Here is a 22,393-nt window from a genome sequence, read left to right as displayed (position 1 = left end):
GACAGGTTTAATATGACCTTGACCCCATTTTCAACATAATATCAATCATCAGTAAAGAAGGTGAGACATTTCAGTGTGTGCACTCTTGTTATTTGTTATCCGGGTGAGACAAGTTTATATATTCTTTTAACATTGACATGTTTTAAAACATGTTTAAAAAAGTATTATTTAATATTTCATTTTGTAATAAGTATTTTGTCAGTCCTTTATTGTTTCAATTTTTTATTTTTATTTTTGAAATATGTGTTTCATTTACAAATACAATGCTTGTTTTATTTATGCTTTTAATTTTTTTATAGATCTGGCTCTAAGGTTTTTTTCAAGGTTGAATCTATTTTGGTGTGTCTCACTTACCAGTATTGTACTCATTCCTGTACCACAAAGCAAATATTGATATTTCAACTAATAAAACAAAAATATAAACTTTTTCTTAAACTGTTTGGTGAACCAACCCTGTGTGAATTATTTCAATAGAGTCCCTGAAGTTGATACCTTATATTTTTTTCGTCTTGATTTATATACTATATAGGTGTATATTTCTTGATTTATATACTATATAGGTGTATATTTTGTCTTGATTTATATACTATATAGGTGTATATTTCTTGATTTATATACTATATAGGTGTATATTTTGTCTTGATTTATATACTATATAGGTGTATATTTCTTGATTTATATACTATATAGGTGTATATTTCTTGATTTATATACTATATAGGTGTATATTTTGTCTTGATTTATATACTATATAGGTGTATATTTCTTGATTTATATACTATATAGGTGTATATTTCTTGATTTATATACTATATAGGTGTATATTTTGTCTTGATTTATATACTATATAGGTGTATATTTCTTTTGATTTATATACTATATAGGTGTATATTTCTTGATTTATATACTATATAGGTGTATATTTCTTGATTTATATACTATATAGGTGTATATTTTGTCTTGATTTATATACTATATAGGTGTATATTTCTTGATTTATATACTATATAGGTGTATATTTCTTGATTTATATACTATATAGGTGTATATTTTGTCTTGATTTATATACTATATAGGTGTATATTTCTTGATTTATATACTATATAGGTGTATATTTTGTCTTGATTTGTATACTATATAGGTGTATATTTCTTGATTTATATACTATATAGGTGTATATTTCTCAAAGGATTGTATGTATGCAAACTTTTGCAAAACCATGATAAAAGTTTCAACAAAAGTATAATGAATAGATATAAGATGTGGTATGAGTTCCAATGAGAACTCTCCATCCAAGACACAATTTGTAGAAGTACAGTCTTCAACAAGGGACCTTGGCTTACACCAAACAGCAAGCTATAAAAGGCTCCCAAAAAAGACTTGGTGAAAAACCATTCAAACCGAAAACCAACTGTCTAATATGAAAAACGAGAGACAAATAAACTGTATAGCGAGGTGTATCATAGCTAGATCTGAAGGAGATGTTTCCTGTTCTGCCTGCTTGGTATTATTAACTGTAGAGTGAGCTCCAGGGCTCACGCTACCAGGCGACTTGGGCGAAGAAGTCGCCTTCCCGACCGTCACTTCGCTTTCCCCGACCCCCAAAAGCGAAAACAAGTCGCCCTGTCCATGACGATAGTCGCTTTCAGTCGCTTCCGTCATCGGATATTTTCAATTTTTACCAAGTTGATGAAACATCAATTTTATATTGATAATTAAAGAAATTCAGACATAAACGATTCATTATCTTTAGAAAAGAGGCTGAAGCATTGTCTTCGCAGTGTGTAGCAGGTTATTTGATAAAAATACAACTTTTTATCACTTCGTTCATTTCTGCAAGTTCCGGTGCTTGTTACTCGAAAACGTACATCAACCTTAATTTCGACGGCAAAATAAGTTTGTTACTGCATTTAAACGTGATAAAAGTTGCCTCCAGTAAATGTTTAATCCATTTATTGCATTAAAAACGTAATGTTCCTTTCCAAATAACTTGTCAAACATCGTTTATTTTTGTAAATTTTCTTGCATTCGTCCGCCATTGACCGATTTCTAAACTACGGATCTGAACCGGACCAGCTATGACCGAAATCCGTACTTTTACAATAATTACTACGGACGCACGGATGGAACAGCTGACAGAAGAATATTGATCCCAAAGGGAAAAATTACGCATTCGACACGCATTAAGAGACTTTTGGTTACATCTAATTGATTGGTGTATATAATTCCCTATATTTTTTTATGGATTGTTTCAAACTATTGATTAAAGTTGCTTAACTCTGAGACTATTATACAAATATCAAGATATTATGGCCCAGCTTATTAACTTTTATATTTTTTTATGAGAAACACTGAATTTCATACACAAGATAATTTTGAATTAAATTGTAATTGATATATATTTTTTTTTTTTAGTGCTAGTTGGTAGTTTCTCACAAGAACCTTAGTAAAACTTAAACAACTTTTAATTTCAAATGTTACTTTAATTGTAATTTTTTACTCAGATATGAATTGAACAATATAAAAAGAACATTATTTACATATTGCCCTTTATACTATTGTAAAATCCAAACATTGTAGCGCACCGCGCGAAAGAGCACTTCTCTTTCAAATCTCACCACTTCTCCCTATCAGTTTCAAAAAGAGAAGTCACTTCTCCCTATAATTCTGAAGTAGTGTGAGCCCTGGAGGTGTGTCATTGCTAGATCTGAAGGAGATGTTTCCTGTTCTGCCTGCTTGGTATTATTAATGCAAACTAATCATAATGAAATAAAATCCATAAAAGAACCTTAATCAACACAGCAAAAACATAGATCTTTATAAATTAGTTTTTTCGGCCACATCTTCATGTGTCTATCCTAAGATAGGAACTTCATCAGCTGTTGTCTTTTAAGAAAGTTCAATCTTTATAATCGACACATTTGAGGAGTAGATAAGAACTACTCTGTCTGTGTCATTTTAGGTGTCAACTTTTTAATTTCTTTTTAAGATATCTATTCTCATGATTATGCTTTATATAAACGTATTTACACTTTTGGTATTTAGCTGAATCTTGCCTCCGAATGACCTTAGATCTACTCCGAATCACCTTTTGACGTCAAGCAACAATCACTTTTAAATTGTGACGTCAAATAATTTAAATTATGATGTCAAAGTTTACGGGAACCTGTGTGATTTTACGTAATGGCGGACAAATTTTAATACAAGTGTAAACACGTCTATTGTTGTCCCCATCAGATAGTATGATGTGAATATCTGCAGATATCTTATTCTTCATGTATTTTTTTGTTCCTGTCACGTTGAAATATGCCACACACAAAACCTACATAGCATTTATAGTTTGGAAAAGAGTTATCTCCCATGTTAAGTAATTTCTTCATTAAAGAAAATATAAGTTATCTCCCTTTTATTGTAATTTTAATTGACATAACTATTCAAATATACTTCAATGAACATTAGGCATACAATTCTAAAATTGTTTAATAAATTGTTTATACTATACATCTTATGAAACTTTGCTATACATTTCTTATAATTATCTTATAAACATGATAAAACCTTTCTATACATTTCTTATAACCATCTTATAAAACCTTGCTATTATGCTATACATTACTTATAAATTTATAATCATTTTATAAAACTCTGCAATACATTTCTTAAAATCATTTTATAAAACCCTGCATTACATTTCTTATAAAATTTTGCTATATATTTCTTATAATCATCTTAAACATGTTTTTAAATCTGACTCCACTTAAAAACAAATTCATGACACAAGTTTGATTTTTTATTGTACATGTAACATGTTACAATAAAATGGTATTCATCTTCCATTGCAGCAATATATAAATTTTAAATGTATGCACAATGACCATATGCATGCATATATATGTATATACAAATAAAGAACATTACATTATAAAAAGAGCCCTTGCTTATAATATAAGGATACATTTTTTAATCCACTGTTTATACATATATGTCTCTTTAATGATCTTTCCCAGTGTGTATTCTCATATGAACTTTCAGGTTCCCATTCAAAGAGAATTCCTTTTGACAAACATTACATTCATAACCTTTCTCACCAGTGTGTTTTCTCATGTGTATTTTTAATGATTGACTGTGCCTAAAACTTTCACCACACACATCACATGTAAAACATTTCTCACTACTATGAATTTTCATGTGTATGTTCAAATTTCCACTTTGAATAAAACCTTTACCACACAAATCACATTTATAACAATAATCACCAGTATGTATTCTTTTGTGAACTTTTAAATTGTTTGCATGTTTATAGTTCTTTCCACATATATCACATTTATGAGGTTTTTCATCACTATGTACTTGTAAATGTGATATCACATGTTTCTTCTGACCAAAATATTTATTACAAATTTCACATTTGTAAGGCTTTTCGCCTGTATGTGTTCTGACATGTGCTTTCAAGTGTGGTTTCTGCTGAAAAGCTTTTCCACACTCATCACACTTGAAAGGTTTTTCCCCATTGTGTATTCTGGTGTGTAATCGCAAATTGTCAATTCTTTTAAATTTTGCATCACATACATCACATGTATAGGGTTTATTATCAGTATGTGTTTTTAAATGTTCTTGTAAATGATGTCCGTGTCTAAAATCTGTACCACAAACTTTACACTTGAAAGGTTTTTCACCTGTATGTATTCTCATATGTCCTACTAAGTAATCATTACGAGTAAACCTTTTACCACACATTTTACACTCATATGGTTTGTCACCAGTATGGGTTTTCATATGAGTTTTCAAAGTTTGGCCTGCTTTAAACACTTTAAAACATATATCACATTCAAAAGTATTCCTTGTTTTATCCGAATGTATTTTTTTATGGTGTTGAAAGATTTCTCTCCAAGCAAATGTTTTGTTGCAAACATCATATTTATAAGGCCTTTCACCAGTATGTATTCTCTTATGTGACTTTAAGTCAGAACCTTGATTAAACTTTTTACCACAAAACTCACATGAGTGATGTTCATCGCCTGAATGTAATCTCATGTGGGTTTTTACATCCGCTTTGCGAGAAAAACCCTTATTGCAGACATCACATTCAAAGGGTTTCTTGCTTGAATGTATAATCATATGAGCCTTTATAGAATTATTTTGTGCAAAGTCTTTATTGCATATATCACATTTATATGATTTGTCACCTGTGTGCATTTGCATGTGTTTTCGTAAATAAGCTCTCTGTTTTAATTGTTTACCACACACTTCACATGTGTATAAAGGTCTTTCCTCACCAGCATGCGTTCTCTTGTGTCTAGATAATGTACCACTATCACTAAACTCTTTACCACATACATCACATTTATATGGTTTCTCACCAAAATGGACTCTCATATGCACCTTAAAAACATTTCCATAATTAAAATCTTTTCCACATATGTCACAGTTATACGGTCGTTCGCCATTGTGTATTCTCATGTGTGGTGGTAAACTAATTTTGCTTCTAAACTCTTTATTACAAATTTCACATTTGTATGTTTTTTTCTTTTGAGTATGAGTTTTCAAGTGTGTTTGAAAGTGGTCCTTTCGACGATACTGTTTGTCACATGAAATGCATTTGTAAATTTTTTTTTCACTGTTTTGTGCCATCATATATGTTGTTACTAAGACAACTTATCAGTCAATATAGTGTATCACTGACATTGATAATGATGTCATATACTCGACTATAACATCTGTTGTTGCCGTCATTAAAAACTCTGTGACTATATGATGCAGTGTGTGTTGTGGACATCTTTTCTCATCTTCTTTTCATCAAAAAGTTATCATTAGAAAAATTTGTCTTCTTTTCCTGGTAGTGTCTAATCTGCAGTATCACTTAAGCATTAACAGACTTGACAGTCAAAAGAAAACCTGTAAAAGATCAAATCAGAATCAAAAATAAAAATAAATACAAGAAGTTCAAAAGTACCATTGTAAGTTTCATTGAGTTTATCATAGGGACATTAGCTACCAGATATATAAAAAAATATGTCTGATATTTTTTATTCAATCATTTATGAAAGTAAAATGACAATTCGTTTTGGTCAAACAAGTCTCAATAACATTGATGATCAATTATTCACTTGCAAGTGAATACTTCAATCTCATTGAATCTGTATTCATGTGACCTTCAATTTAATCCCTTAACTAGAGATCGATTATGCATGTTAAGTAATGAAACGGAAGATAATGTCAACATTAAAACCTGAAATTAAAAAGACAATTGCACAAGGTTTCTATCTGTTTATGTTTATATCATGTTATGTGACCGTTGTCAGTTTTCAGAGGTCATCTCCATAATCAATTAGATGGCATCTAGACTTTAACACGCACAAAATTCTGTATACCATCTTGTATATGCATTGTTGACTGTTTCTTTCAGATTTTTTTATATGTGTTTTACTATATCATAAATCAAATATGAGAATTTAAGTCAAATAGGTGAACATGATTTTTACAACTAGTGCCCCATGAAAGATAAATAAATGATAAATACATTGTATATTATAGTACATGTATTGAAAATTCCGAAGTTATTGCATGCATTTATTATTGTGATTTTGTCATATTTACTAAATTGCAATTTTAATTTTTGTGATAATGATATTCAGAAAAATTCTGTCATATCGATCTGTTTGATTCATTATTGCGATTATAACCCTGTCATGCCTGTTGTATTTTTTGCAATAATAATTTCTGTATTTAAATTATATAAAAGCAAAAACATACTGCAGGCCTATGGTAAGATTGAACAGTTTGCAATCATTTATAACTTTTAGATGTCTTATAAATTGTTATATATGTGTCAAATAGAACCTGATTGTGGAATATCTGTTTGTCAGGTACAGACATTGACCAGGGTTCTCGTTAAGGATTTTTGAATGCGAGCCCAGGAACTCGCCATTTTTGGCCATGATGAGTCCAACAGCAAGAAGAAAATATTTTATTGCAATAAATGTAATATTTTAGTCTCTATTTCCTAACAGAGCAATGACATTAAATTCAGATCACTTTTAAACTTTAGCTATAAAATGATGATATTTGTGTTTAACTCATACTGTGTTCAGTTTATAAAATATTTCAATCTTGATGCATCTGTGGACTCACCAGTTTTGAAAATGGTGAGTCCAGACAGATTTTGATGAGTCCAGGACTCATGGACTCGCCTTAGTGAGAACCCTGAAATTTGACCCTGTCAGTGGAATTATCTGCAAAATATAAATGTATGAAGATCAGGACAATAGCCTCAAATTGATCAATATTTTCCCTTAAAAAAATCATAGCTTGTTCTTTTCCTTATAAAAGGCTACTAGACATGTATCTTTTTTTGAAAAATGTACATGTATGTTCAATGACTCCAGTTTCCTTGTGTTTTTATTTTATTTTGTATTTTGTTTTTAATGTTGCTCAGTATGTATGTAAACTTTCTGAGGAGTTGCACTGACAAACTGTTACAGTAATATACTAGGGACTAGGGTCAACATTTTAAATCTCAAAGAGGCATAACTCTTAAAAAAAATATCATAATTTCTTCTTGATCATATTGATCACAGACGACACAGAGGGACAGAAGGATCAGGGGCAAATCCAGCCATTTTTCATAAGCAATATTTTTTACCTGGGGCTAGTATTAGTTATAACACTCCTAGGTGTTATATTTTTAAGTGAGGATTTTGCTAATATACATGATGTATATACATTTAAGAGATTCCTTTGCTAATCAATTTTCATTATACTTTTAATAGACATATTTACACATTTGGTAGCATATGGCAAAATCAAGGGTACTTTATTCAAATGATTTGAACCACATGACTTTGTCCCTTTTGATCAAATTACCTCCCTTAGCTTAAGATTGAAAACATCATTTATTTTAGATTTGCGGATAATCCAGTCATTTTCCGTAATGTATCTAAAACTAATGTATCTTTAAAAACTTCCTTTGGCAGTATTTACAAAAAATGCTGTTTAATTCTAAGGGAAAATGCTTAAAATTTGACCTTTTACAAAATGGGGAGGTTTAAATCATCATGTTTTTAAAAGAATTTGGCCAAAAACTCAAGAAAGCAGGTAAGTTAAAAAGTTTTTTAACTTTAAAATTCAACCTACAAAGTGTTTCCCTGTATGCAAACAAATCATGAACAATATCTTCTTCCATATATGTATAAATTTCTGTTTTGAATCTTGCTATTTTAAGATTTTCTTTCATTTTATATGATCTTATATATACATAGCAATTATACTATGATTACGCTTCCGATTTTTAAACTAAAAAGGCCGAAAGATTTCAGAGTAGACAATGTCTATTTGTACACGGACAGAAGCCTTAAAACGTGTACAATTCACCCATATATGCGAACAAATTGTTCATTCGACATAGGTATTGGCATACTAACATTTTTATTTAAGGGGACTTATACATGTATAATCCTATTGTAATGGCTGCCGTCATGATAAGGCAAAATGGCCGCTATGCAAATTAGCAAATTACCCTAAATTTTGCCATAAGAGTCAGCTTAATTTTGTCTCAAAATGACCCATCTGCGATCAGGTGATTGTCCCATGCATGGATAGAAACATTTTTAAGAAGTGCCTTTGCTTTTGAACTGTTTTAGGCAGCAACCATTTGATTTTCTGGGGGGGGCTATGGTTTTTTTTTCTGCACAAACTTTTTTTTTCGCCTGCGGCGAAAAACAATCTATTTTTTTCGCGACAAGTCGAAAACAATTTTTTTCTTTCAATTTTAGCATTACATATAGTGGCAGCTGAGGGTGAAACAAACAATTTTTTTTTCTCAGAATCAAAAACAAATTATTTTTTTCTCCAAAAACTGGAAGCAAACTTTTTTTTCCAAAAAAAACCATAGCCCCCCCCAGAAAATCAAATGGTTGCTGCCTTATTCTTGTTGTTTTTCATTTGTTGATATATTTACAGCGCAAGCATGAACTTTGCAACTTTTTTTTTCAAACATAAACATGCCACCATTTGTGACCAAATACTTTTTGCACTTCTATGTATGTTCAATTTTAGCAACAGCGGTCATGTTTGTGGTTAGAATAAATTTCTGGATAAATACATCATACAATATTAAAATGTTAATGTTTTAATTTATCAGTTGGTACTAAAAAAAAAAATACAGGGACCCAACGTGCCTGCGTAGACAAACAGATCGTTCATTATTTTAAAATTTAGTGTGTACTATATTGAAACAACATGAAATTAAGAAGGGCTAAAAATGAGGAATCGGCGCCAAAAGTGAAGGACAAATACCTGAAATATTAAATATGTATTTCTCGCTGAAATACTTATATCCTTTTGATATTTCTTTGTCTCCCTGACTCCTACTTCCTGATTTTACAACAGACTCGACAAAGCTAAAATTGATGGCCGGTAAACAAGTCAAATCCTTCGTAGAAGTATGCTCTGTTAGTTTTTCGATGTCATTTGCCGCCATATTGTTTACTTTAGTGACCGAATATAGCCTCGTTCTGAACATGTTATGAATATTTATGAGCATCTCATCAAGAACGGAGTATGGTCATAGATCTATGGAAAGCCAACGGGGTCAAAATTCTTAATTCGTAAGTTGTCAATTCGTTACTTGTAACTGTGTAATTTCTAAATTGTTAATTCGTAAATTGTTAATTTGTAACTTGTTACTGTGAAATTCATAATGCTTAAAATTCGTAAATTATCAATTTGTAACTTGAACCTTTGTAGTTTTCTTAATCGGTAAATTGTCAGTATGTTACTTGTAACTGTGCAATTTCATTCGTAAATTGTCGATTTGTAACTTGTACCTTTGTATTAAAATTCCACATTCTTCATTTGTTAATTGTCAATTTGTATAACTTGTAGATTTCAAAATTCCTTATTAGTAAATTGTCTTTTTGTATATTGATGGTTTGTAACTTGTAACATGTGACTTGTCGATTCGTGAATTGTCGAAGTGTGAAATGTCGAAGTGTAAAATGTCATCGTTGTATTATGCTAACGATCATTATGACGACAGATGGCGCTCGGGTTCTTCTGTGTATAAGCCTCCTGTAAGTAGGAGCACCACCATATGGAATATATACCAAAGGAGTTTAAATCAATTATGTACAGCGCATACATATAAAAGATAACAAATAGATAAATACATTCATTTTGTTTGTTTTATATGGCATGTATAAAAGGGACTCGGTTTTATATTGAGGTAACTTCGTATAAACATGTTAGTTTACTGTACTGGTCACCAAACCTGCAATGAGGTGTGTCACTTCCTTAATAAGGTATATAGATGTGTCGCTGGAACGGGCTCCCTTATCAACTTTGCAAATATATTACTTTCACTTGGCAAGAAATTTCTACTTAATATTTCACCGGGTCAAAACGAGATTAAAAACGAGACTAAAAACATGAAATATAAGACGGTGCTGGAAAAATACTAATATTGTCCTGGGCCCGCAAATTTTTTGACAACCATCATTCATTAATATTATAATCTCAATATTAAAATTTCAGAAAAGAATGTAATTATCTAATGATATGTTTTAATACAAGAAACAAATGGACGAACATTCTTTATTTAGTTGGCTCCTGAGTAATGAAAATAAATCAGGAATCTGATGTACGTACAGTAGTTTGTTTATGTAATTTATACGTGTTTCTCGTTTCTTGTTTTTTTTATATAGATCAGACTGTTGGTTTTCTCGTTTGAATGGTTGTATACTAGTAATTTTGGGGCCCTTTATAGCTTGTTACTCGGTGTGAGCCAAGGCTCCGCGTTGAAGGCCGTATCTTGACCTATAATGGGTTACTTTTATAAATTGTTATTTGGATGGAGAGTTGTCTCATTGGCGCTCATACCACATCTTCCTATACCTATAAAAAATGTTTAATGGTATCATATAAGTACTTTGCAAAACGAACTGAATGAAAAATTATTTTAAATGAGTCACTTAGTTGATGTATACTTTATATCAAAACTGTGTTGAATATGCACTTTTTTGTAATAAAATCTAAAGGAACCAGAAAACTAATCGAGGCCCTAAAATTTGAGATATTGCTGGGCCGTATAACTACATTGAGGCAAATGAGGCAAATGCCTCATGTTAGAAATTCCCCCCTGCCCCCCCCCCCCCTAAAAAAAACTGAAACAAAAGATTGTCTTCATATCAAATTGTTTTTTCACGGAAAGTGTCTTTTAAGACGCAAGTTCTCTTCACTCTTTGGTGTCGCCCCTGCATGTTTTTTTGTTTTTCCATGTTTCTATTTTCCTTTTAGTTTTCAGAGTTGATGGTCAATTGTTTGTACTTCTGTGTCCCAGGTTTGTCTTTTGTTCATTTATTGTCCTACTTTATGACTATAGTCTGAGCGTTGATTTTCATTTGTAAACGTGGTTTTGCAATGTTGCATGTCCACCGATGTCCAGACATTGTGCGAGAAAATATTTTAAGAATATACGATGCTACTGGACACAACAAAAATGGTCCTTTCTGCATGGATAATTGATATCAAAGAATACAAAACAGTTTTTTTGTAAATAAAACTAGATAGCTGACATGGTTTGAATTAAAGTAAGGTCACCTATTACCCGGTATCAAATAATTTGAAAAAAACAACCACAAGGTAGTGCCATATATGACCTTTCACATTGAAGGGTTAAACTTGCATTAAGTCGTGTTGAGAAAATCACCTTCAGAGGAACTTATCGACACAAAGTCATTGCATAAAAAAATACAAATGATCAATAGTCAAAGTTTTTGTTCCTGTTTTTCATCTTGATAATTGCTGGAGGGTCTTCAACAATACTTTGAGAGAATCATTAATACCGTAACACAAGGTGAAGAAGTGTCCCTAGTGTGAACTAGTACTTAAAGTATAATACTGCACTGTCACTATATTTAAATCTAGTTTAAAAAAAAAGTCTAAGCACAATCCAAGACAAGAACAGATAGACAGATCCGGTATTAATAATTATGAGAATTACAATTTTTGCTTTATCCTACATATCGGTCTTTTAATGTTGTATCTAGAACCTTAAAGTCTTAAATTACAGTGAATCTATGTTTTTGCTTTGGGACCAGAATATTGTCGAAAAAAAAATAGCAAAAAAAAACCCCAAAAATTAATTAAGCCGTTTCAATGCAAGGAGAGTCTGGGAAACGTTCAGAATGCACGACTTTGCGTTATTTTTCTCAGAGCTTCTCCCAAAAAATATTCGCCTCGCTACGCTCGGCAAATGTATTTTGCCTCACTATCAAAAGAGGCTAGTTACAGCCCTGTATTGTCAACCAGAATGCTAGAAAACCGCATATATTTTAATGGTCAGGTCAATAATGGGATATCATATGGTCAATAGTATGGGACAAGAACACATCTACAAACATCAATAAGTTTGAAAGAATACAGCGACAACCTGTGAGATTTATAACAGGAGAGTACAAATCCAGAGAAGTTGGTTGCGTCTCAAACATGCTCACAAAACATAAACTATACAAGACACACAGACAAGACGCTCAAGCCAGAAGCTAATATTTCTGTACGAGGTGGTCGCAGTGCTATAGAACCAGACAATCTTCCTATATCAATTTAAAAAAAAAACTCGTCCAAAAAGAACACTAAATAGCTGTCAAGGGCCCGATTTAACAATGATCAGTCAAGAAATGTTGTGAACAAACATGCAGATAAAAAACTACACGAGATATTTTGAAATCTCAACGAGTAAAATACAACAATATTCTAAATCATTTTTCGTAAAAATAGTATTCGAATAGAACCATATTGAAGAAGCGTAGTGCGTACACCGAGCGTTGACAGCCGTTCAGAAACTACTCTCGTGCATCGTCAATACATCGACGGCGCTCTCTCTATACCGTTGTATTAAAGCCGGTATTTGTATCCACAACGTTCTCCTACAGATACAGATCTAAAATGATCATGGTACAAAATCGAAATATACTAGGAGGTGTCCCCTCTACATATTTTTAACGACCATGATCGTTAAACTATGAAACTGTTTATTTTTTACTACACGCGTCACCTATACATAAATTTGAGAATGAAGATGGGGAATGTATCAAAGAGACAACAACCCGACCATAGAGCAGACAACAACCGAAGGCCACCAATGGGTCTTCAATGCAACGAGAAACTCCCGCACCCGTAGGAGTTCTTCAGCTGGCCCCTAAACAAATATGTATACATACTAGTTCAGTGATATACCGGACGTCATACTGAACTCCGAATTATACACAAGAAACAAAAAATTAAAAATCATACAAGACTAACAAAGGCCAGTGTTTTTTTCGAAATCTCAAACCCCCCTTCCTAATACTCCCACTTTTAAACAAATTGACGCCCTCTCCCTCTGACTTGTCAGAGAAAAGATCTTGCCATATCGCCATTTGCATGAAGGAGGCAATTATCTCTTATATATGCTTACACTAATCATACCCCACGCAACGAAGTTGCGGAGGGTGTAATGTTTTGACCCGTCCATCCGTACGTCAGCCCATAGGTCATGTTTCTTGTCATCGCAACTCCTCTCAAACCACACAACAGAATTTCATGATAATAAGGACATACTAAGTAGATTTGCATATCGACAAGAAATTGCAATTCAATTTTTTTTCTAGAAGTTACGCCCCTTTTAACTTATGTGCTTCGATATACCTCTGCAACAGTTAATCGTCGCAACTCCTCTGAAACCACACCACAGAATTTCATGAAACCTTGTAGATAATAAGGACATACTATGTAGATGTACATATCGACAGGAAATTATGATTCATTTTTTTTCTTATACAACTTTTTTTTCTTACAGTTATTTTATTTCTCCAGTGACAATGTGGGGACGTGGGGCCATGATGTGTGCGCGCTCACTAAGGTTTTAAATTTTATTTCTCCACGAAAATATTTGCACATTATTTGGGGTTTTCCAAAGAAGTATGTATTTGGTCATTTTTTAGAGTAAAATGATAGCCTGGGATCCTGGCTGACTGCTTGACAGAAGAGCCAGGCGGAATACAACCTGCAATAGGTTATTTAGGATTATATTGTTACGAATTCATTGCAAATGATTTTTTATTTTATATTTGACATGCAAATTTAAAAAAAAAAAGTATATTCATTAACATCGTGAATCATTTCAGTTAATGAACGATTGACAACATGTGAGATTTAGTACGGTTGCCGGGCTATAAGGAGGTGTTGCACCAGGTGGGGTTCATATCGGGAGTACGGGGCTTTTGAGATCGAGGGACCCGTGAATATTTTGGTCTTTTTGGTGGTACATTTTTATTGTAGGAAATCTGGTAGCGGCAATTTTTAAGCTTCTTGACCCGAAAAATTCAGTAGGCATATATATTTATACATAAAATTGAGAATGGAAATGAGGAATGTGTTAAAGAGACAACAACCCGACCATATAACCGACAACAGTTTGACATTTCTGCTAATATTGTTTAAAGACATTAGTTGTCATAATTGAAAACTTCTCACATTTAGGTAGGTTAGACAGACAATTTTTTATGTGGCTGTATTGTTTTTAAGTCCAATAAAATCAGAAAACAGAAATCCTGTCGAAACATTTATATGACAAAAAGTCCAACAATAATATCAAACCTTTACAAAGACGAGAGAGAGTCGAGGATATCAAAGGGACATTCAAACTCACAAGTTGAAAATAAGTGAACAACGCCGTTACTAAAAAGGGGGGAAAAACCAGATAGATATACTAAAGATTATATTTAAACAACCTTAACAACATAAACCAACCAAAAAAATGGGGTTAAAGTAAGATGCTCAGAAAAGGTAAGCAGTTTCTGCTCCACAAGTGACATGGCAAACATAACAAAACAATTGTCCAAATAGTTATTATAGAATTTCTACCACTTTAACTCTTTATTTCCAAGACACTGTTACTTTCACATTGATAGAGATGTTTACAATTACTAGTTTTTAATGCAATTGCTTTTATGCCATCCCATATAGCCATCTTTGTGACGTATTTCAGAGACTCACAGTTGACTTGAACTAAGTATTGTATTCAAATGCATAATGAATACAAAATTCGTTTCTTTTTCTAGAATAAACAGGATTGAAAAAATGTTGGAAAGCAGTAAGCAGAGGAATTGCAAACTAGAATATTTATTATGGAAAATTGAAAAAGCCAGTTTTTTCTTTGATGTTGACAGAAATGAACTTGTAGCAAAGTATCTTTTTGAGATAGAAAGTACCTGTGATGTTGTTACAGCCATAGGTACTGCTTTGGCCCCTGTTTTTGGAATTTATTTCCTCCCCAAAGGAAAATTTTACATGCGAAGAAAGCAGCTGGAAAATGCAGTAAAAGATCTTACAATGGCCCAGAAATTGTTCAACGAACATAAATTTGTACGACATCGTTATATGTATCATATTACAAATATTTATGAAAAAATAGGTCAAACTTATCTTATGCTTGATCCACCTGCAGTAGAAGAAGCCAGAGAAAATCTGTATGCTGCTTTTAAGAAAGCTGAAGAAAAAGTTGAAAATTTTTATAATTTGGACATCCCTTCATTTATTGCAAGCATTGGTCGATTGTGGTATGTAATAGGACTAAAAGAAAACGAATTGAAAAATACAAAAGAGGCGAAAGAAAATTTTGAAAAATTTGTTAGATATTACACAAAAGCTATGGCTTTGGACACGCAAATGAATCTACACAAGTATGACAATTACGCTGATAAATTAGTGAAACGAGCTGAATCCTACGATGAGCTTGGATTGTTGAAAGTTTCTGGTGCATTTAGTGATGCTGTAAAAGATATCAAAGAAGCAGATAATATTAGAAGGAAAATCCTGCAGCCTCCTCACTATAAATGTACACATACACCACATCTAGTGGGCAAAATCCTCTTGCACAAGGCAAAACAGGAGTATGACAAGAAACAAAAAGGTATGGCTGTTTTTATAGCTGTATGTTATGGGTTTTTCCCATACCCTTGACAAATGGTGGTGTAGGGGGTATGTAAAATCCTGATCTCCTTATTTGATCTTACCTGGCAGAGAGACTTGAAAATTGTAATAAATAGATAGAAACTTTGAATAACGCAAATGAACAGCAAGACATGATCTACAAATAAGCCATAATACTTGAAATCCTCCATCCCATCGATATTGGAGTTATTGCCCTTTAATGATAATTTTTGAATTTAAAAAAAAAATGTATAGATGATTCAAAACTTAAAAAAGGAAAATAATTAGAAGGATTAGAAAAAAAGGGGGTCATTGTTGAAGATGCAGGTGAGTAACACAGACTCTTTAGCGCCTCTTGTTACATGTTAAAAGCATATTTTGTCTTTGACTGCTTTTCATTGTATGATCTTCTATCATTGATTGCTCATAAAAGGTTTTAATACGATTACCATATCTCAATTTGGGAACTTGTTAACAGTAATTTCTTTTTTTTTTTTTTTATTTATATCTTAATGTTGTAGGGAAATAGATGTTAATGGTAGATATTAGAAAGTCTCTATTAAATATACAAGCCCCCCCCCCCCCCCTCCCCCCCCAATACAACTTTGCTCTCACAGGATGTGAAGAAGTTTAGATCATTACATATTTTGGGGGTATTTGTTTACTGATGAAAACTGTATGTCAACTTCTAAATTGTTTTTTTTTTATTATGGGAATATTTTAGGATGCAATTTTATTGACCTCACCACCCTAAAACTATATTATAGTCCGCTACTGGCCCCTACGGGTCCATAGAGGGTTAGTAAAATCCATAGGGGGTGAGGCCGGTGGCCGAATATTATTCATCCTCTATGGAACCGTAGGAGGTCAGTAGTTAACCGTATAACGAATTTATCGGACGCTGGTAATTTTCTGCTGCGTTTTGTTGAAAAATAAACAATGAAACACAACAACATTAATAGATGACGTCACCATTAACGCGTCATGAACCCCCTATGAAACTTACTAACCCCTACGGTCTCATAGGGGGTCACCACGTGACGGCGTTTAACCAATCACAACATGATAATTTATCTGTGGTCCGATAATACATATTAAAAGGCTTATAGCTTTTTTGTAATAAATTCATATAAAGATGTTGATACATTCTTCTATGAAATGCTTTTAAAATAAAACTTTATATTTTGAAATAGGAAATGCTATTAACCATCTTTGGGAAGGAATAATGTTTTACGAGATTACCAGAGATATGACTAAATGTGGTGGTCTACATCCAGTACATATACATAGGCAGGAATATGAGGAAATAAAAGCAGAACATCTCTTGGCTTTACAGCAGGCAAGAGAAACACAGAAAATTGAACCAGCTATCAAGTTTTACAATGTGAGTAGAACTTATTTCTTATTACTTATGATTGATTTCATGTCAATAGCACCATTCAAAATACTATTCTATTTAATTATACCCCCACTTTAAAAAAAAAAGGGTGGTATACTTTTTTACCTCCGTCTGTCCATCACCTTCCGTCAGTCCGTCCGTCCCATGAATATTTTTTGTTGCATTTTTCTCAGGAACTACAATAAGAGGATTTCTGAAATTTGGTTTCAGGGTTTATATAAGTCAGCTATGCCGTGTGATGCGTTTTTAGAGTCATCATTCGACAGCTTCCTGTTTACCAAAAACTTGTATGATTTTACACATGACAGCTAAGTTGAAAATTTTTGTCACATTTTTCTCAGGAACTACAAATCACAGATTTCTGAAATTTGGTTTCAAAGTTTATATAAATCAGCTATACTGTATGCTGTGTTTTCAGAGTCATCACTTGACAACTTCCTGTTTACCGAACACTTGCATATTTTTACACTATTGATATTATCCACTTGCGGCGGGGGTATCATCAATGAGCAGTAGCTCGCAGTTTCACTTGTTTTATTTATTTTACCATTTTCAACTCTTACACCTCTCTTGTCTATATCACTGAAACTATCTCCTAATCATTAGTAATTATAAAGCTATTATATTTTCATATTTCAATAGAATAAAAATTCTACACTTTATTTTAACTTCTCTTTTTAATCGAAGTTCTATATGTGTATTCTACCAATATGTTGATCTGTAAATTTTAAATTACTTTTATAGCAAATCTTTAGGGGATGACCAGTAGATTTTGATGTGGGCACTTTTTGTGTCACTTTTATGAGAAGTCAAAAATAAATATTGTTGTCCAGCTCTGATTGAAAGATATAATCTGGCAGCCATTAAGATAGAAATAAAAAGTATGACCTCATCAAATTTGCCAGGCAACTCTCTCACCCCAACCCCTCAGAATTAAGTGGTTGTTCCTTAATGTCTCAGTATGAGTATCCAATTAAGATTATGCTGTTTAAAACATAATTTCAGGATTTTGAAAAAGGTAAATTTGAGGAAGATAGGCAAAAAGCAAGAAGTGAAAGAGAGACAATAAAACACAGTGAATATGTTCCAATAGAAGATGTCAAAGCAGAAATAATGATGGCTGGACCAGGCAATATGACCTTCACACCTGTCAGAGCAGACGACAGTGACAGTGTCTCAGAAGAAGAAAATTTCGAAATGGTTGAGTTCAAAGAAGTTGTATTTAAAGATTATGAGTTAAAAGATGATGAGGTGATGGATTTTGATAAATTGTTTGAAAGAATGGAAAATCCTGACGATTTTTCAACATCAGAAGAAGAGGATGTTGCCATGGAAACAGAAACAAAGGTCATTGAAGGTAAAGGTTTTGAAAGTTTAATGGAAATTCAAGAAGACATTGATCAAAATTCTTCTAAATCTGCAAAGACAGATTTAACAATTGAAGAAGATGAAGTTTTTGATGAAAAAGAAGAAAGTGGGAAAAACTATTTGTCAGAAATTCGAAGAAAGTCAGTAGATAGAAGCAGTCTTTCTTCAACTTCTTCTCAAGACATGAGCTCTAAGGAAAAGAGGGAACGTTTTAAAAGAAAAAGGTCAAGAGATCCTTCAATGCAGGCGTTCCTTGACAGTGTTGAGAGAGAAACATCAGAAAAAGGCAAAGCTGTTTTAAAGTCTACTAGATCAACCTCACAGGATAAGAGTTTTGATCTAGAAATGCCAGTACTGGAATATTTAAAAATTGTAGATACTAAAGATAAAGAAGAAAAAAGAAAAATATTGGAAGACATGAAACAAAGATATCCATCTGTACAAGAGGAAGAAAAGGAAGGTAACCAAATGATTTGTTCACTGTAAAAAGAACAAGAGAAATGGAGGATTATCATTGATTCAAACATTTTGAATTATGCAAAAAAGAAGATTTAGTATGATTGCAAATGAGACAATTTTACTTAAGAAATAATTCATGGGGGCTTGAATATATCGTTATTTTACCACGGGTTGGCCCTTTATGACAAATATTTTACCCTGAGCGATAGCGAGGGGTAAAATATCGGCATAAAGGGACAACCCGTGGTAAAATTTAGATATATTCAAGCCCCCATGAATTATTTCGATTCTGATAAGACAAATATAGCAATTGTTTTGGTTCAAAGTGCACTAGATGGAGGCAAATATTTGCCGTTCCCATAAATTAACCCACTTTAAGATTGGCGGTAAAGAACGGAGCAAACAGATTTAGTGACATGCTCAAACTATTTACAATAATATATTTAGATAGATTTGGATGAATTTTAATGATAATTTACTTATATATCTTCTATGTATAAAAAAAAGGGCTTATACCACATTTTAGTATTGTTTGTTTACGTTTCATTCTGGTGATGATTTTCGGTATCAGAAGCGTGTATTTTCCCGAAAAATGCTTAAACTATTACGTTATCATTCTATGACGTCGTGTACTCCATCCTTAAACAATCATATGACGTGGGAGTACAATCAGAACAGCCCAACCAATATATTCATATTTTACCACGGGTGTGTACTCAAAGCGTTTGAAGGACGTCATGTTAGAATATCTGTTAGAAACCATGAATTAGATATATTAAACTCTAGGTCACAGCATCAATCCTTCAACAATGAGTAAACCCCTTACTGTATAAAAGTAAACTATAATGGACCTTATAATTATAAAATGTCAAACACAAACATAAAAACTTACTAAAAGAATTGATTGCAGTATTAGTTATCTTTTAAGTATACAAGTCATGTGATAACCAATCTGTGGAGTTTGTTATCACAAAATTTTGTAATTCTTACTTGACTATTAAATTTCTGATTTATATAAATGTATTGAATTTATTGTCGTTCTCACATATTTGGCTATTGTAAAATATGAAAAATATTAAAATTTGCATCAAATTACCAATCAGTATTTGAGGTGATCATATCATTCACTTAAATGAAGTAATCTTTAAGAATATGAAAATTGTATATTAAGACCAGACACAAGTTGTTTCCTTTTTCAAAATTTGAATATCGAAAAAGGAAAAAGGAAAAAGGAAACAACTTGTGTCTGGTTATATTAAGTTATTAACATCTTTTATATTTACTCTTTCAAAGAGACCAGCAGAGAATCTGAAGATACTGAACAAAAAAAGGTTACCATGACAATTGGAAGAAAACGTCAGTTACAACTTTCAAGATCAGAAGAAGTGTCCCGTCAAAAATCCAGCAGAGATGTTAAAAAATAAACTGCATACACTGTCTTTCAAGGTGATATGAAGAGCAGGGCTTTCTGTCAAAATGAATAATTTTTTTTAACAAACAAGGAAGGAGCAGCTTTCCGTTAAAATGAATATAGAAGGGAAAGAATCTAAGGAGCTTTTGTTTTATTATTGAGCTTTGGTTGCAGTTATTATTGTTGTATGTTCATTTGATATATGCAATATTATTTGAAGTCAGTTTAAATTATAGGAGAAGGGATGGAACTCTTTTTCTACTCTACATTTTTTTGTCAAGCGTGCTATATTTTTATAAAGGAACGGCATTCTCAGCAAATAAGTGAAAATATATTTTTTAATTTTCAGTATTTTTAATGGGGTTATTTTTTTCGTTTCAGTATTTTTGATAAAGATTATTATTTTTTTTTTGAGGTGTGGGGGGGGGGGGTTGTTCTCGGTTGTTCTCAGTTAATATTTAGATACAGGTATTGTTTTTCGAACATCAATAATTTTGTCAAACCTTCATAGGATTTTATGAAAATTAGGCTAATTTTTTTATAATCAAGAGGTAATGTCTGAATCAAAATTTGAGATTTCCTTGTCCAAAAGTTCCTCTACAAGAGAATTTCAGATGTAAATCAATCTATTTGTATAATACCGTTAGTTTCCAAAAGGGGCTAAAGGGTTGGATTAATTTTTTTTTCATATAATACATATTACCATGTGTAACTTAGTGTGGTGTCCACCACTTAACTCTGTCAAGTACAATATTTAATCAACTGAGCCTTTGATAAACACTTGTTTAAGAAAACAGCAAATTCGTTTTTTTCCATTTACATGTATCTTGAAACAAAAACCTTGGTGGACAATGTTAGGAATTAAATTATTAATGAGAGTGCCTTACTGCCTTCTTCAATTTTGTATTGTCTACAACATGTACAATACTATTATGAAAGTAGTATGACCTAGCTAGTATGGATTTGATTCACACTGGACTTCCAATGATTTCCCAGATTTACTGCAATTAACCAAGTCTTTCATAGAAATGTATTAATTTGTATGAATTTTAATGTGAATGAAGATATGCAGAATATTTTATCATTATAGTAACCTATTTTTACAATGTAGAGCAAGTTTATCTATTTTGTTATATAGCACGAGTTATATGCTGCATGACTATTTTATTGAGTTTACTCTATATTTTTTTTCTTAAATTTATTCATGTGTACCGATTATTGTTTTTCCTCAACAAAATATGGGAATTTTGCAAAGGTTGTAGCTTGAACATAATTTGATTTTTGTTGTCCCGCAACGAAGCTGTCGGTGCCATTTAGTTTTACCCTGGTCCAAATTTTGTCTTTACATCTTTCCGTCTTTCCGTAATTCTGTCATTCTGCAAAAAACCATTATACAGAGTTTTTTTCTAAACGCCTTCAGATATTGGGCTGATTTTTGGTATGTGAGTTAACCATGATGAATTACATATCAAATGTAAGTTTCGTTCCGCTCCACTAATTTTTGCTGAAATTACAGGCTTTGGACTTTGATAAATTATTGAATACACAGTTATACAGATTTTTTCTCTATTCCCCTCCAGATTTTGAGCTGATTTTTGATATGTGAGACTAACATCATGTTTGTGTCCACATGTGTTTATATTGAAATTGCAGATTTTTTATTTTTTTGGGACAGGGCCATTCCTGTCGCTTTGACACATCTAGTTCTATTAGATATTATAGAATAGGCAGGCAGCACTTGTATTTTGGTAATGAATTTATTGACACAATACTGGCAATAGTATACA

General features: G+C 32.2%; 2 protein-coding genes across 2 annotated transcripts; one reads left to right on the top strand and one right to left on the bottom strand.

The window, feature by feature from the left end:
- Positions 1-3,389: 3,389 nt before the first annotated feature.
- Positions 3,390-9,722, bottom strand: LOC143047811 (uncharacterized). The gene is made up of 2 exons (XM_076221089.1): positions 9,295-9,722; positions 3,390-5,895 (listed from the first exon to the last, which is right to left on the bottom strand). The coding sequence occupies exon 2, from the start codon at positions 5,632-5,634 to the stop codon at positions 3,991-3,993; it is 1,644 nt and encodes a 547-aa protein (XP_076077204.1). The 5' UTR covers positions 5,635-5,895; positions 9,295-9,722; the 3' UTR covers positions 3,390-3,990.
- A 5,391-nt stretch (positions 9,723-15,113) lies between these two features.
- Positions 15,114-20,951, top strand: LOC143047810 (uncharacterized). The gene is made up of 4 exons (XM_076221088.1): positions 15,114-15,949; positions 17,163-17,353; positions 18,374-19,196; positions 20,489-20,951. Exons 1-4 carry the CDS (start codon positions 15,118-15,120, stop codon positions 20,617-20,619), a joined length of 1,977 nt encoding a protein of 658 aa, XP_076077203.1. The 5' UTR covers positions 15,114-15,117; the 3' UTR covers positions 20,620-20,951.
- The last annotated feature ends 1,442 nt before the right edge of the window (positions 20,952-22,393 follow it).

This window comes from Mytilus galloprovincialis, chromosome 10, assembly GCF_965363235.1.
Source record: "Mytilus galloprovincialis chromosome 10, xbMytGall1.hap1.1, whole genome shotgun sequence".
NCBI classification, from domain to species: Eukaryota; Metazoa; Mollusca; class Bivalvia; order Mytilida; family Mytilidae; genus Mytilus; species Mytilus galloprovincialis.
This window is presented reverse-complemented; position numbering and strand designations above follow the sequence as displayed.

Coding starts and splice junctions, on each gene's coding strand:
- LOC143047810 (XM_076221088.1), top strand. CDS start 15,118: ATGTTGGAAAGCAGTAAGCAGAGGAATTGCAAACTAGAATATTTATTA. Junction 15,950..17,162: donor GTATGACAAGAAACAAAAAG/GTATGGCTGTTT, acceptor ATTTTGAAATAG/GAAATGCTATTAACCATCTT. Junction 19,197..20,488: donor ACAAGAGGAAGAAAAGGAAG/GTAACCAAATGA, acceptor ACTCTTTCAAAG/AGACCAGCAGAGAATCTGAA.
- LOC143047811 (XM_076221089.1), bottom strand. CDS start 5,634: ATGATGGCACAAAACAGTGAAAAAAAAATTTACAAATGCATTTCATGT.